Source organism: Cynocephalus volans, chromosome 11, assembly GCF_027409185.1.
Source record: "Cynocephalus volans isolate mCynVol1 chromosome 11, mCynVol1.pri, whole genome shotgun sequence".
NCBI lineage: Eukaryota > Metazoa > Chordata > Mammalia > Dermoptera > Cynocephalidae > Cynocephalus > Cynocephalus volans.
The window spans coordinates 19,917,937-19,934,842 of record NC_084470.1 but is presented as its reverse complement, the minus strand read 5'-3'; the positions used below and the strand labels follow the sequence as shown (position 1 = coordinate 19,934,842).

General features: G+C 43.6%; 1 protein-coding gene across 1 annotated transcript in view; it reads right to left on the bottom strand.

Annotated features, from left to right (window-relative positions):
• Nucleotides 1-2,659: 2,659 nt before the first annotated feature.
• RBP2 (retinol binding protein 2) overlaps nucleotides 2,660-16,906 on the bottom strand; it is a 40,703-nt gene continuing 26,456 nt past the window's right edge. The window contains exons 2-4 of the mRNA XM_063115291.1: nucleotides 12,035-12,213; nucleotides 4,444-4,545; nucleotides 2,660-2,710 (exon numbers count right to left, since the gene is read on the bottom strand). Of these exons, the coding sequence (XP_062971361.1) occupies nucleotides 2,660-2,710; nucleotides 4,444-4,545; nucleotides 12,035-12,213 (332 nt within the window). The remainder of the gene's footprint in view (nucleotides 2,711-4,443; nucleotides 4,546-12,034; nucleotides 12,214-16,906) is intronic.

Genomic DNA, 16,906 nt, shown 5'->3' with positions numbered 1-16,906 from the left:
GCACTTCTGATGGTGGCTGCACACCCTGGGCTGGATCTGGACAGGTATTTTTTAACTTTAAGGAAAAGGCCCCCCAGTTAGTAGCTAACCCCAACCTCTCTCACGATACTCCCTGGAGGCCAGAAATATGAGGCAGGTGACTTGACCTGTCCCATCCACAGTGAGTCGGGAATGAAAGGGAGGCCCCAAAATATCTGCCTTTGCTTTCAAATGTGACCTCAAATGTTACCACTTTGATTTCAGATGCATCTTCTTTGAAAAAGAACTATCAGTAGAGTGAATACAGACTCTTCTACTCTCTATGTAAACTAATTCATTCACTTACTTTTCACTTGTGAGAAAAATATACTGAGAATATCCCATTAGAAAAACGAGAGTTTTAAATTACATTGTTTGTTATCCATAATTGAAAAAATGGTATGCACATGTATGGAATGAGTACAGTGCTTCCAAAACACCCCTTGCAAGAAGAACTCTACTGGGTGAAAGGGGATCCCGTGGTTTCAGACTGGGCTTCTTTGCTGCAGGACTTTCCAGAGCTTTAAAAATGCTAAATCTAATTGTGAATTTTTAGGAAGGGGATATAGCTGTTCACATTTCTGAAGTTCATTTGACCGAGAACCTTTTCACAGAATCTTGGGGGACTAACATCCCCTAGAGTATCTTTGCAAAATACAGGATCAAAAGTCACTAATGAATACTAACCTCTTACCTGTGCAGAGCACTTTACAGTTAGTCCTCAATGGGCTTCAGACAAACCCTCATTCAACAGAGTTTTCTTAAGGGAAAAAGGAGAGGGTCACTTGAGGCTGCAGTGAGCAGGGATCAGACTAGGGGGAGCATCAACAGGGGGGCATGGAGCTCCTGGGGAAGCTCTGGGAAGGTGGGGACAAAGGGTCCACTTCATCAGTCCCTCTGCTCAGTCTTCCATCTGCCCCAGGAGACAGGGCCTGCACCTCTTCAGGAGGCTCCCTTCCTCCCTAGTGCCTCTCACTTACCTGACCGAAAGGGACATGTCCCTGGAAGGATCCCCAAGCCCACCTCCCCTGGTTCCCCAGCCAGCAGAGGCTCTAGCCAGACACTTTCCCAGCTTTTTTGCTGCAGGAACATGGCATGGTTGTTGGGGAGCACAGCTTGCCAGGAGGCCCATGGCATGGTCCTGCGGTGAGAGTGCTTGAGCTGAGGCTGGCCCTGGATAGCAGCCTTTCTATCCATCCACCAACCCCATTTAGGACGCCCAGGATCAGTGAAAAGATTTGATCATTCAAATCATTCCGAAGTGTGTTAACACTATGTGCTACCCCTCTTGGGATAAACCTGCTCTTCAAAGGAAATACTTGTCTGATGGTGGGACTGCAGGCCCTCTGCAGATGGTTGAAGGAGATAGCTTTGAACTGCAGGACCCCGTGAATGATCCATCATAAATCCATCCCCATTAACCACTCTGTCCTTCCAGGTGCACTATTCCATTTGTGTATCCAGCAGGAAAATACGGTTCTGCTTAGACCAATGAACCTAACATTCTGAAAGCACCAGGAGGCCTTGGTGGTACTGACCTATCACTCTTGAGCATCTGCTCACCAGGATGCCCAGGGTCATGAAGGTAATAACTCAGCATACAGACCAGAGCTGACAGGGACTGAGCCCTTACCATGCACCAGGACCTGTTACAAGCACTTTGTGTGTATTAAATTGCTTGATCTGGGCTGGCTGGTTAGTTCACTTGGGAGAGCATAGAGCTGGTAACACCAAGGTCACGGGTTTGGATCCCCATACCAGCCAGGCACCAATAAAACCACAAATAAAAAAATAATAATAAATTGCTTAATCCTTACAGTGATCCAGTGGAGGAGATGATGTTTTTTTCTCTTCTTCATTTTATAGGAGAGGAAAACAAGGACAGAAAGGCCAAACGATGTGCCCGTGGTCACCCTGCTAAGAAGTGGTATGGCAGGACTTGAACTCAGGCCTCCTTGCCCCAGAGCCTGCAGCCCTCTGTGTGGGCAGTGACTGTGAAGGCATATACCAAGGCCGAATGGTGACCCACTCTGCAGCCCAGGGCCAAGGGGCAGAGGGCTGGCCTGGGTCAAGAGCAACTAGCGCTGCAGACCTGCCAAAGCGTTTTGAGGGCAGCTCTGTCTGGTCTGCTCAGAGCAAGGTGCAAACTGGAAAGCATATGTATCTTAAAATAAAATTCTGGAGAAATAATGTGCTATCCAAAGGAATGAATCTCAAATGAGGGATGTTCAAGAATCAGTAGGTGATAGAGTGTTGGCCAGAGAATGTTTCTAGGTAAACCAACCCACTCTCACCCCCAATGAACAAAGAGAAAAGAAACAAAACAGAACGAAATAAATGAATAAACAGCAACAAACCTATGCAAAAAAAACCATGCAGGCAGCCACCTCTTGCCTGTAGCTTAAACTGACAGCTCTAGAAATAAAGGGAGATAGACTTAAAGGGTTTCAAAGAATAGGAGTGATTTTTGTTTTTCCATTTAATGCCAGTTTTCAAAGGAAGAAGAATATGTCTGTCACTGTTACACGCTCATTCTGTTTAAAGCCCTCCAGATGACTTCATCGGACTCTGTCAGGAGTGAGAGGGTCTCCACTATGCAGGATGCAGGGAGCAGGTCCTTGGAAGGTCTCCCTCGAGGACTTCACTTCTTTTTGAACACTTGACGGCACACCTGGTCGCCACAGGTCAGCACCTGCGACATCAGAAAGAGGGTGAGTGGCTAACAAGCTAGGCCTTCCTTCTGCCAGCCCCCGGCCCTCTTGGTGTCTGGGGGTGGGATATTGGAATAAAGAGGACACTTAGTCACTCTGGGCAAAGTGCATCTCACAGACCCAATCAACTGGCATGCCCTGCAGGTAGCTAGCAGGAATTTGATTTTGACACTTGAATTGAGCTTGAACAACTATAAAAATGAAAGATGCAAAGAAATGACCCTCTTGGGTGGGATTTCTCCTACTCCCGCGATTAGAGCAATATCGCTTAATTTATGAAAGGCAGCAAACCCACGAGGAAGGGAAGGACCTAGTGTGGAGAAGTGCTTGGAAGGTAAGGGCCTGGGAAGATGCTGGCTGGTGAGCTGTGCCTCCACCCTGGGGTTTTCTGGCTGCTGGAGTTAGAAGGTTGGCTGGAGGCGGCACAGGCAATGGCAAGGCGTGAGCTGCAGGAGGGTTGCCCAGGCCTGCCTGTGCAGCTGACGAGGTGCTGCTTTTCATCCAGACAGAGGGAGGCCCAGGCCTTATCTGCAACTCACTGACCCTCGAAGGAGGAGGGGAAACATAAGTGTGGGGATGACCACCACCATCACTGCAATTGACGGTGAATCCATTGTCTAAGCCACAGGGACCATTGAGGATCATACTACAACTTAAAAAATGCATCATCCAGGGCCGGCCCCGTGGCTCACTTGGGAGAGTGCGGCGCTGGGAGAGCAGCGGGGCTCCCGCCATGGGTTCGGATCCTATATAGGGATGGCCGGTGCGCTCACTGGCTGAGCGCGGTGCGGCCGACACCAAGCCAAGGGTTGCGATCCCCTTACCGGTCACAAAAAAAGAAAAAAAAAAAAATCCATCATCCAAACCAGAGCAGGTCAATAGAAAACACATCTGATACTTCCCATATATCACCAGCTGACATTGCCTCCGAAATAAAGATCTCAGGTGAAGCAAGCCTGGCTCTGAAGGGCACCAGGGCAACCTGAATACAGATATTGCAGCCAGGTACCTGCCTGACTGCATATGTGAATGAGTGAATGAAGAGCCATTCATTGAATGAGCCATTTATTTAACAAATGAGAGGCTGAATTCATAAAGGAGTAAAAGATTTTGCATTATTTGAATGTAGACCCGTAACTTGTCTTGAAGATTGAAGAATGAAAAATTAAGCTGTCTACACAGATATGATTTAGCTAAGGATATCTGCTATTGTTCTTACTGCTCTGTTCTAGTACCAAATTAACCTAAAATATTTTGGGATCAAGGGGACATACTTGATGATGAGAGATCAGTGCCTGAGGCAGTTCCCAGGCCCAGCTACCCCCTCTCTCCACACCCGCCCCTCTCCCTCCCAGTCCTCCAAAATCTTGAGAAGCCTTGGCCCCACCTCCCCTGGGGCATCTTAATTCTGTGGCTCACATTTCTCCCCAGCTAGGCTTTAACGGGTTCCCCACACTTCTGTTTGGATCTTAGCTTCCTAACTCAGCATTTTGAACTTTTTCATTGCAGCCCTTCACAGAAACATCCATATAGATTTCTTCCTGGAGTCCCCTGAGCCAGATGGGAATGGCTTTCTGACTGTGTGACCACACGTGTTTGGCTGTGCTCAGAGGAGGAGTGCAGGGACATTTTTCTTGTCAAAGCTGCCGGCTAGGTGACCATGGTAGTTTGTGTAACCACAGTGGAGGGGAGCTGAGCAGACCCCAGCACTTACCACATACAGCTTGTCCCCCTCAACCCACTGTCTCCAGCCTCGGTTCTCCTTCTCCCCCTTTTGCACGCCCACGAGGACATCGCCTTCCCAGATGACCAGAGTCTGCAATGACAGGGTCCCAGGCAAGTCACACGTATGGTCTTGAGGAACTGAACACACCTGAACCTAGAGCTGCAATTCCTGCAGCCATGCCCAGCTCCTGCTGGCCCATGGGGCAGAGCCCGTGGCCTCCGCGAGAGGAGGTCTTTCCAATCCCATTTTCCGCACACACTCTCCATTCCAGCCAAACCAGTTTACTGTGGCTTGCTCTGTTCTCTTGTAAGGAATTCTGCTTTTCCTTTTTACCATATAGAAAGATAGCATTTCAAACCAGTGGGGAAAAGATGATAAATTTGACTTGATAACAATATAAAATATCTGGAAGGGGAAAATACCTCAAAGTCAATAGATAAATAACAAACCAGGAAAAATAATTATAACATATCAGCAAAGACCTGATTTTCTTGTATATATAAAGGGCTTCTGTAAATCAATAAGAAAAAGATCATTAACTTAATAGTCCATGTCAACAAAGGACATGAATCAACAACTTACAAGGGAAATAAAAACCCCAGCAGATGGCTTCTAAACGTAAGGAAAGATATTTAATCTCATTCATCGTAAGAGAAATGCAAATTAAGACTGCTTTTCTGATACAATTCATCAAAGGTCAAAGGTCAAAGAGTGTGATCATACACTAAGGTGGCGGGGGTGTGGAGAAGCAGGTGCCCCCATATATTGCAGGTGAGAATATAAATTTCCATAAATCTTATTAGAGGACAATTTTATATTACCTTTCAAAACACAAAATTGCATATACTCTTTGACCTAGAAATTTACTGCTGGGATTTTTTTCCTAGGAATCACTGTGTGAGGACTGTCCACTGTAGGACAGTAAGTAATAAAGGCAGGAAAGCTCCCCAACTAATCAGTGGGCTGCCCAGATGGTTCCAGGGCCAGCCTTCTCATCCAGGACCAGGTCCTTGGTTTCCTCCAGGCAGTGATGCCAACTGTTTACTAGCACCGGGGAAGCAGCAGACCCATGATGGACAACCAGACTAAGCTGACCAGCAGGTTAGAAAAGGCACAAACCTGTGAACCCCAAGAGGACTCAAACCCCTGTGCACATATTTACAAACTGTACAACCTCTCAAACTCCTCCTCCTTATGTTCCCCAGAAGGAGGTATAACAGCCTGAACAGAAGTTAACTACATTTTGTTAAACCTTTGAATTTAAAAATTGTTCTCTCCTGTAACCTAAACCACATAGCCTGCAGCTAATTGCCAGAACACAATGACTCTTGCTTTCACATTGTATACAAGTAATTAGAGAAAAATTATTAACCCAGATGGCCATTCTTTACTAGCTTGCTAACCTGATCTTACTTGAGAATAACAGGAACTGAACCCCTGGAGAATGAAGTATGACCCTGGTCACCTCCCCCCCAGGAAGTTCCTTGATGATGATCTGAAACAGTCAAGCATGTCAGCACATCTCTGCTTGGTTACCATGAACTGGCTTTCCACTACAGACCCCTCTAAAACCCTTTGTTAAACCTGGGAGAGGTAGAGATGGTCTTTGAGACATAAATCTGCCATTTTCCCAGGCTGCCGACTTCCTGATTTAAGCTTACCTTTCCTCATACCAACTCTTATCTCTCGATTATTAGCTATTGACCAGTGAACAAACAGACCTTTGGGGTCTGGGTAATAGAGGAATCCCTCCTAATACCTGCCTTGGTATAATCTGTACTACTTCCTAGGTGGTCCTACAGAGCCAGCCATCTCTGTGCCCAGATTAGGCTTGAGCATGTACCTCCTGAGATGATTTTGCCATTCCACCCAGGCAATGGTGGTCAAAGGACAAAGAGTTTGAAAATAGACAGACACAGTTTGTGTCTGTGATGTCCTTTCTCAAGGATGACCCTGATGCTAGTTGGTTTTCTTCCAAGTATGTGCAAACCATAATATGCCTCTATGAATAATGTTACACTAAGGACCAGACATTTACTTTCCTCTACATCTTATAAACCCAGTTGGTGATAAACTGACCTGTGCTTTTTTCCCCACTGTCCTTGTATATCTGGGTCTGTTTTTTTTAAAAAAAAAAATTTTGTACCAAACTGTTTTCTACAGATTGTTAAATCTACCTATTTCTAAAATAATATTTGACCTTGCCCATAGCATATATTTTATGTACAATTTCATTCCTCCTCACTTCACTCCCCAATGCATCACGGCATTGTTTATTACAGCAAAGGAATGGAAGCCTCATAAATTCTGTCAGTGGGTGGCTGGTTAAATATGGTGCGGTTCATCCCTGCTATACGGTCATTGAAAGAACACAGCCATAGTGTATTGTTTAAGTTAAAAAAGCAAGAAACAGAGCCATGTGCATAAAACAGGGAGGGGGAGTGTGCACGCATGCATATGTTTGCACATGTTCTCTGCAAGAAGGAAAGAGAAACTCTTCATAGTGATTGTCCCCGAGGGGGAGCTGAGTGGCTTGGGCCCAGGGTGGGAAGAAAATTTCACTTTTTATTGTATGAAAATTTTTAACCATCTGCATGTATTAATATTCCTATAACTAATTTAAAAATAAATTTCTACACGTTCTCTAAGGAAAAAAATGTTTCCTCTTCCTTCAGGACTGTTCTAAGACACATCTTTGAAGGTCTTCCAGAAGCTCAAGTCACAGGAGCTTTCCTTGCCCTTCTGGGAGGGAGGTGTTGTCTGGAAGACTCATTTGCTGTTGCTCACCAGCAACCTTGGACCTGGAGTTCCCTCCCAAATAAATGAGAAAAGACTGATATCTGCTATTTTCGAGCAAGAAGTATGTCTGCGATTCTCTCCTCTCCCACAGTGCACATGATGGACACCTAATACATGGAGGTTGAATTGATGTTTGTCTCCCCCAACAGACAATAAGTCCCAGGAAAGAAGAGGCTGCATCTGCTGTTCATTTCTGCAACACCAGCCTCAGCACTGTGACCAGCATTGTTGGATAACTCTGTGATTGAATGATTGTGTTGAAACAGAATCTTGAGGTAAGTCTACCTGCCTCTTTGCCTTCATTTCCATGGTCCCACCAGAGTGCACACATGTCTGTCAATATGGACACTGTGTCCTCATTGTCCATCTACTTGTCTGTCTTCCCCATGAGGCTTGAGATCCCTGAGGAAAGTGGGTCTGATCCATCATTTTATCTCTAGCTCCTGCCTCAGCCCTGGCACGTAGCAGGGGCTTAACAAATTTTGTGAAAGGAAGGGAGGAGAAAATGTTAGTGCGTGGGGTCCTGTCCTAATATTTTATTTTAATAACTCGTATTGGGGAACAAGATTAAGAGTTGTTCTGACCCTCAAGTAAATTGGTTACCAATGAATCATGGTAATACTTACAATATTATACAGCCTTACTCCTATGTAAAACAATGAGGAGCAGAAAAAAGAAAATGGTTAAATGAACTAAAATTCCACAATTCAATTTGCTTTTAGTTGGTGTCCTTTATCCCTGTAGCAGAGGAGATTTTAAAAAGAGACTCAGTTGCCTTAAAAGATCCTGAGGTTGAGGAAATGGATGCACATGAGGAAAGCCATTGCTCCTGAGCTAAGGGATCAGGGGGAGCACACTCCAGGGTGGGTAGGTTTGCACAGCGTTAAAGAAGGAGGTTGGGCCCCACTATGACTTCCCCTATCTCAGTGTTTAAAGTTAACATCATTAAAAACAGCTCTTTATGGTAAATTAGATACAAGTACTATATCAATGTTAAATTTATAGAGGTTGATTACTGAGGTTGCATAAGAGAATATCCTAATTCTTAGGAAATACACACTGAATTATTTAGGGGTAATGCATCAGATTGTTCAGAAAAATAGTATGTGTCTGTTAGACAGAGGGCACGTGCAAATGACAAAGCAAATGGGGCAAAGTATGAACAGTAGGCGACTCTTGCAAAGAGCACACAGTACAGTCTCCTCATATAGTGTGATAACTTTTCTGTAAATTTCACTCACTCTCCAATAAGCTTTTTAGAAGAGAAAAACAACAGCTCTTGAAATTAAGAGCATTGAAGGGCACTATCAACATGTTCAAATCCTCCCCAGGGCACTTGCCCTCATGCAAGAGTTGTTTGGTCCACCTGCAGTGCCCGCCCCCTCCTCTAGCAGCCCCACAGTTCTACCCTCCTGGAGGAGGCAGTGTCCCCTGACCACCTGCCAGCCTTCTTCTGTGACTCCCTCCTCCTCCTCCCTCCTCCTCCTGGCATCACATCGGCATTATTGGCTCTAACTACCATCCTCTACACCTGCTTTTCCCTGCCCTTACTCTCTGCCCCAATTCAATTACTTATTTTTTTACTGAGATATAATTCATAAACTATAAAATTCACCCTTTTAAAGTATACCATTCAGTAATTTTTAGTATATTTACAAGACTGTGTAACCATCACCACTATCTAAATCCAGGTGATTTTCATCTCCCCCAAAAGAAACCCCATACCTATCAGCAGTCACTACCCCTTCCCCCTGGCAACCACTTTCTGTCTTTAGATATCTGCCTATTCTGGACATTTTATATAAGTCATACAATATGTGGTCTTTTGTGCGTGGCTTCTCTCAATTAGCACGTTTCCAAATTCATCCATGTTGGAGCACAAATCAATACTTTGTTCTTTCTTGTGGCTGCATGACATCCCATATTCCATTGCATAAGTACCAATGACTTATTTTTAATGTGATTTTATTTGGGGGTAGCTTGTGTATTTTTGAAAGGGACTTAAAACCTCTTAGAAACAAGTAGGAACTTAGAAAGGTCAGGGTAGGAATTTAGAAATATATATGACCCACAGGAAGGGAGAAGGGGGCGTCCCTGGGCTCCTCAGAGAAGAGTTGACCCATGACCAATGGTTTCACTACTCCTGCTCTGGGCTAGCATAGAACTGGGCACTATATGCACTTCTCCTCCAAACTACTGAGTGGCGAGATTTTCAGAGGGTTCATGAGGGTGGCCAAGGAGTTGAGAAATGGTACCCTGGGGAACAAGGGCACAAGAGTAGCACATGCACACATGCATATGCATGCACACACGCACAGGCCTTGTGTGTGCACTCCAGCATTCAACCAAGTCTGGGCAACAAAAATAAATCAGAGAGATAGACTCAGCCCCTCCTTGGTGGAAGGGTTCCAGTCATGTCATAGGAAGTTAGGCAGTCCCTGCTCTGCACTGTTGTTCTCATGGGAACACTCTTTGCTGGGAAAGGTTTGCCTGGGAAAACTGTCATGACTACTTCTCACCCCCTGCTGGTCTGTGTGTGTGTGCATGTGCGTGTGTGTTTGTTAGTCCTGGTTTTCTGTGGCAGGCAGAGAGGACACAAGCTGTGGGCAGGAGGATTCCCTCTCTCTGCAGGGTGACCACTGATCCTGGAGAGAGGAAGGACAATGGAAAGTGGAGAGGGAAAAAGGGCAGATGTTAATGGGTGGGATGCTTTAAGAGTCAAGAAGGGCCTGGAGGATATGATTGATTTCAGGAAGATGAGTCCTCTGCCATTGAAGGTGAGGTCAGAGAGGACAGGCCTGCTTTTCAAGAGCCCATCCCCCAAACTGGAAGGAGTGGGAAAATGAATCATCTTGAACCGATGAGGGTGGAACAGCCGAGTGAGGCAAACATTTGAAGACAAATTTTCCTATCAGTTCTGGTGTCTGATGAATTAGCCTTTCAGACACATGGTTCAGAAAAGGCTTATCCATCTGCCATCCCCTCAGGGGGGTTTCTACAAGTGGATGTTCCAAGTCCCAGAAGCTTATGCTCTCATACAAGGCTGCTCTGATGGAAGAATGTCCAAAGTGCTTTTCATTTCCCACTTTTCTTTAGCAAGGAGCACCACATGTAATTCAACCTTAACTTGATGGATGAGATTATCAGTGCTGCAGGACAACTTAACTGAGAAATAAAATATGTCCTCGTCTCAGCTTTAGAGTCCTCCCCACCCCAGGAGAGGAGCCAGAGATCATGTTGTCTTCTTTAGGGGAGAGTGGAGTCCTCTGATTTTGAAAGCGCTCCTGGGAGCACAGAGTGGGAGTCTGAGGCTGGTGGCCTGACCCTGGGAAGAATGGGGCTTGGGGTGAAGGGGAAGGGCAGGGTGGAGGGTCCTGCTTCACTGTGGCATCCCAGGGGGCCAGCCCCTTGCTGGGGGCAAGAGTATGGATTTCTGGGGACCCCAATATTCAGCTCTGTCCTCCCTCAGCTTGGGAGCCAGGGCAAAGGTTCTTCTTGCTCAGCTGGCACAGAGGGAAAGGATGTAGTGAATATTTAAACTTCCCCCCATCGTAGAAATGGCATGTGCATGCACAAACAGCTCCTCTGGGAGAGGGCCTACCTCTTCTACAAACTTAAGTTCTTGGGCTTTGAGATAATTCTCCAGTCCCCATTCAGAGTTGTTTTCTGCTGTGTTTAGGGTCCTACCTATACTAAGATAGTTCAAACCACCAAATGTCTGGCCTTCTGATGCATGGAGGACTTTCTAGATTACGTCCTATGAGTTAAGGCAATGCTGGGGCAGAAGCCACGAACTTGCCTGATATGTCTCCAAGTTACCAGAACTGGATAAACCCTGATTTCATTTAGTCTAGTGATTTTTTTTTTTGATTGGCATCATACTTTTCTAAAAGAATAAATTCAGCAGGGATTATCTATAATTGAGATATTTCATTTAAAACCATCTGAATTCTCAATGTTTCTTGATGTTCATTCCTCTGTGGCAGTGCACTCGGCTGGAGCTGAGCAGGGCTGCCCCTGTTAGATGAAACTTCATCACCCAGCTGGCCACTGGCTGTCCCTCCCTGAGATGTTCACCTGCCCTCTTCACTTTGCCTGCTGGGCCCTTGTCAGTAGATGAGTTGGGACCCTACCCTAGGTCCTGCAGTGGCCAAGATCTTAATATATCCTCAGCATGTTCAGTAGATTGGATGCCCCCCACAACTTCACTGAGGCTTAAATCCCCACTGTAACTACTGAGGGTGAGATATCCTATTATGGTAATTGAAAGGTAGGGCCTTGAAGAGGTGATTAGATTGTAGGACCATGCCACAATGGATGGATTAAAAATGGTGGTCATGGGTGCTGTTCTCAGGGCTTTGAAAGGAGAGTGCATGAGAGGTTAGTTTCTCTCTTGCTCTCTCTGCTCCACTATTTTCTGCCATGTGAGACCTCTAGGTCACTGTTGCCACCACCAAGACTCTCACCAGATATGTTCCCTGGACTTTGGACTTGCCTGTGAAGCTGTAAGCAATAAATTTCATTTTCCTTATAAATCACTGAGTTCCAGATATTTTGTTATAAGAAACAGGAATGGACTAAGACAGCCTGCCTCTTCCTAGTAAACGTTCAATAAGTGCACATTGCCAGCATCATTAAGTCCATTCTGGACTTTTTCTAATTAAGTCATTCTGGACTTTCCTAATCCTTCTCCAGTTGTTTCTGTCATTTTTTCTTCCTGAAGCTAAATAGCCAGCCCCTGCACAGAGTATGTGATGAAAAATGCCATCTGGGTCAGTACCTTCACATGCCGGTTGTCCAGACCCTTTGTGAACTCATCAAACTCCACTCCAACAGTGAAATCCACGTGATAGTTGCGGAATGTGCTATTGGTTTGCGTCTTGAAGTTATTACCATCTTGATCAATGACCTTTGTCTGAATCAGATGTATTGCGATCTTGCGGGTGGCAAAATCAATATCTGTTGGCAAAGGGAGTTGTGGAGGTTATGATGTGCCCAGCCAGACTCATTAATTTCTTTAACAAGGCCAAACACTCAGGACCAGAGACACAGATCATGAGTGGGCCACATTGCTTTGCTTAAGTGGGGAATAAGAATTGACTTACACGTGGCTAAGATGGGGGTTGCTGGCAGTTGCCTGGAAACCTAGGAGGCTCTTGGCACCTACTCAGGAGCCCTGATGGGAGGGAGAGGGAACAAGTGGGGCTTACCCCTGAGCTGCAGCTCCCTAGCACACATGCATGCACACACCCCTCCACCACAGCAGCTTCATTCTTTGTAGTTGACGTATTGGGCTTCCTCCTAGGAGTTTGCTGAACAAAAGGATTTTATCTTTTAAAAGAAAAAAGACTTTGAAAATGCCAGTCTCAATCATGGGTAAAGATGAAATTTTTGTTAATGTCCACAGCAGGGAGGGATAGTCATAGACTTCCATTTTTATTTTATTTATTTACTTATTTAGTTAGTTAGTTATTTTATTTTGGGCCACAAAACAAGTCTTAATACATTTAAAAAGGCTAAGGTCATAGAAAATATGTCCTTTGACCAGAATAACAGAAGGAAATTTAGAAAATTCACAAATGTGTGAAAATTAAACAACACCCTCCTAGATAAATAATGGGTAAAAAGAAAAATCACAGGGAAATCAGAGAGTTGTTTGAGATAAAGATCAAAGCACAACATATCAAAATATATAGGATGCAGAGCTCATGCAGTGCTTAGAGGAAAATATACACTTGTAAACGCCTATATTAAAAATAAGAAAAATCTCAAATCACTAATGTAAACTTCTACCTTAAGAAAATAGAAAAAGAAGAGCAAAGTAAACCAAAAGCAAATATAAGTAGGAAATAACAAAGATTGCAACAGAAATATATGAAATAGGAATTAAAAAACAATAGAGAAAATCAATAAAACCAAAAGCTGATTCTTTAAAAAGATCAACAAAATTTGCCAACCATTATCTAGACTGATAAAAAAAAAAAAAAAGAAAGAGAAGACCAAAATTACTAAATCAGAAATAAAGCAGGGGCATTATTACATTGTCATTACAGTTTTTTGCGGTCGTAAGATTTAGCTTCTTCCTTTTTCTTGTTTGCATTTTTGTTCTACCAGTGGGTTTTGCTCTTTCTTGTGTATTCGTTTTAGTGATTATCATTATTTGGATTCCAGATGCAGGTCTTCCTTGAGGATTTCTTATAGGACTGATGGTGTGGTGGTGAACTCCCACAGTTTTTGTTTGTAGAAAATACACTATTTTTCCCTCATTTCTGAAGGATAGCCTAGCTGGGTGTAATAGTCTTGGCTGGCAGTTTTTTTCTTTTAGTATTTTGAATATGTCATCCCATTTTCTTCTGGCCTGTGCACTTTCTGTTGAGAAGTCTGCTGTTAGTCTGACAGGGGCTCTGATGGAGTTTGGATGTGTTGTCCCCTCCAAACTCGTGTGGAAATCTGATCCCCAATGTGGCAGTGTTGGAAACTGATTGAGTTATGGGGGCAGATCCCTCATGAATGGATTAATGCTCTCCCTGGGGGAGGGGGGATTAATGAGTGAATTCTGACTCTATTAGTTCCTGCCAAAGCTGATTGTGTAAAGGACCCTGGCACCTCCCCTCTCTCTCTCTCTGTCTCTCTCTGTCTCTTGCTTCCTCTCGCCATGTGATCTGCTTGTACCCGCTGGCTGCCTGCCTTTCCTCCATGAGCAGAAGCAGCCTGAGGCCCATGCCAGATGTAGCTGTCCCAGAATTGTAAGCCAAATAAACCTCTTTTCCTTATAAATTACCCAGTGTCAGGTAATTCTGTTACAGCAACACAAAATGGACTAATACAGGCTCTCTTATAGGTGACTTGACACTTTTCTCTTGCTTCTTTTTTTTTTTTTTTGTGACCAGTAAGGGGATTGTAACCCTTGGCTTGGTGTTGTCTGCACCATGCTCAGCCAGTGAGCGCACTGGCCATCCCTATACAGGATCCGAACCCGCTGCCTCGCTACTCCCAGCGCTGCTGCGCTCCCAGCGCTGCACTCTCCTGAGTGAGCCACGGGGTCGGCCCTCTCTTGCTTCTTTTAAGATTCTCTCTTTGTCATTAGCTTTGCCAATTTGACTATAATGTGTCTTGGAGAGGATCTTTTTGGGTTGAATCTGTTTAGGGATCTTTGAGCCTTCTGGATTTGAAGGTCCGTGTCTCTTCCTATACCTGAGAACTTTTTTGTTATTATCTTGTCAAATAGGTTTTCCATGCCTTTTTCTTTCTCCTTCTCTTCTGGAACACCCATAATTTGTATTTTTGTTTGTTTATTGGGGTTTTTCTTGCATAGTACATTTTTTATTGGTTACAAATATTCATGAGATACAAAGCTGATTGTCACCACTTGTGCTCAAGATGTGATGGCCAGATTCATACTGGCAGCACACCCATTACTGCAAATTGTGATTATACCCATTGTCCCCCACCCAATTATCCCCAACCTCCCTCCCCATCCCCTTTCTCCACATTCCACTTTGTATCCCTAGGTGTGCTCTCTCCCTCTGGAAGTCCAACATACCACTGTAGTCTTTTTTTCCTTCCTTCTTTCTCTCTTAGCTTCCACTTATGAGTGAGCACATGTGGTATTTATCCCTCCGTTCTTTGTTTATTTCACTCAATGTAAGTTTCTCTGAGCTCATCCATGTTGTTGCAAATGAGAGAACTTCATTCTTTTTTTATGGCAGAATAGTATTCCATGATGTATATATACCACATTTTCCTTATCCAATCGTCCATTGATGGACATTTAGGTTGGTTCCATATCTTGGCTACTGTAAACATAGCTGCGATGAACATGGGAGTGCAGGTATCTCTTCGACATGATGATTTCCATTCCTTTGAGTGTATACTCAGAAGTGGGATTGCTGGAGAATATGGAAGATCAATCTGAAGATGTTTGAGAAAGTTCCTGTTTTCCATAGTGGCTGTACTAATTTACAGGCCCATCAACAGTGTAGGAGTATTCCCTTCTCCCCACACCCTTGCCAGCATTTCTTATTCTCTGTCTTTCTGATTATAGTCTAACTGGGGTGAGGTGATATCTCAATGTGGTTTTAATTTGCATTTCCATGATGACTAGTGATGCTGAGCATTTTTTTCATGTACCTGTTGGCCATTTGTATGTCTTCCTTTGAAAAATATCTATTCAGCTCCTTTGCCCATTTTTTTCATTGGGTTATTTGTTTTTTTACTGTGTAATAGCTTGAGTTCCTTGTATGTTATGGATATTAATCCCTTGTTGGATGCATAGTAAGCAAAAATTTTCTCCCACTCTGTAGGTTGTCATTACACTCTGTCGATTGTTTCCTTTGCTGTGCAGAAGCTTTTTGGTTTGATATAGTCCCATTTGTTTATTTTTTCTTTTGTGCTTTTGGGCTCATGTTCCATAAAGTCTGTGCCCAGACCTAGTTCCTGAAGTGTTTCACTTATGTTTTCCCTCAGTAATTTTACAGTTTCAGGTCTTATACTTAAGTCTTCAATCCATTTAGAGTTGATTTTAGGGTGAGAGATGCAGTTTTTTCTGCAATGTAGGTTTTTGTTGTCTTTGTCAAATATCAGATGGCTGTAAGCCTAAGGGGTGATTTCTGGGTTCTCTATTCTGCTCCACTGGTTTGAATGTCTATTTTTATGCCAGTACTATGCTGTTTTGGTTACAATAGCTTTGGAGTATAATTTGAAGTCAGGTAGTGTTGTGCCTCCAGCTTTATTTTCTTTGCTCAGGATTGCTTTGGCTATTTGGGGTCTTTTGTTGTTCCATATGAATGTTAAGATTGTTTTTCCATTTCTGTGAAGAATGTCATTGGTATTGTGCTGGGGATTGCACTGAATCTGTAGATCACTTTCGGTAGTAAAGACATTTTCACAATGTTTATTTTTCTAATCCAAGAGCATGGAATTTCTTTCCATCTTTTTGTGTCTTCTTTAATTTCTTTCAGTAGTGGTTTGTAGTTCTCATTGTAGAGATCTTTCACCTCCTTGGTTAAATTGATTCCTAGGTAATTTATTTTTTTTGTGACTGCTATAAATGGGCTTACTTCCTTGATTTCTCTTTCTGTTAGTTCATTATTGAAGAATATAAATGCAACTGATTTGGGGGCATTAATTTTGTATCCTACAAGGTTATTGAAATTATTAACCAGCTCTAGGAGTTTTTTGATAGAGTCTTTAGGTTTATATATATATATATATATATATATATATATATATAGTATCATGTCATCTACAAATAGGGACAGTTTGACTTCATCTTTTCCAATATGGATGGCCTTTGTTTCTTTCTCTTGCTTGATTGCTCTGGCTAGTACCTCCAGTACTATGTTAAATAGGAGTGGTGAGAGTGGGCATCCTTGTCTTGTTCCTGTTCTTAAGGGAAAAGCCCTCAGTTTTTCCCCATTCAGAATGATACTGGCAGTGGGCTTGTCATAGATGGCCTTTATTGTGTTAAGATACTTTCCCTCTATACTTAATTTGTTGAGAGTCTTTATCATGAAGGGGTGTTGAATTTTGTCAAATGCTTTTTCAGCATCTATTAAGATAATCATATGGTTTTTGTCCTTGAATTTGTTGATGTGATGTATCACATTTATTGACTTTCATATGTTGACCCATCCTTGCATCCCTGGGATGA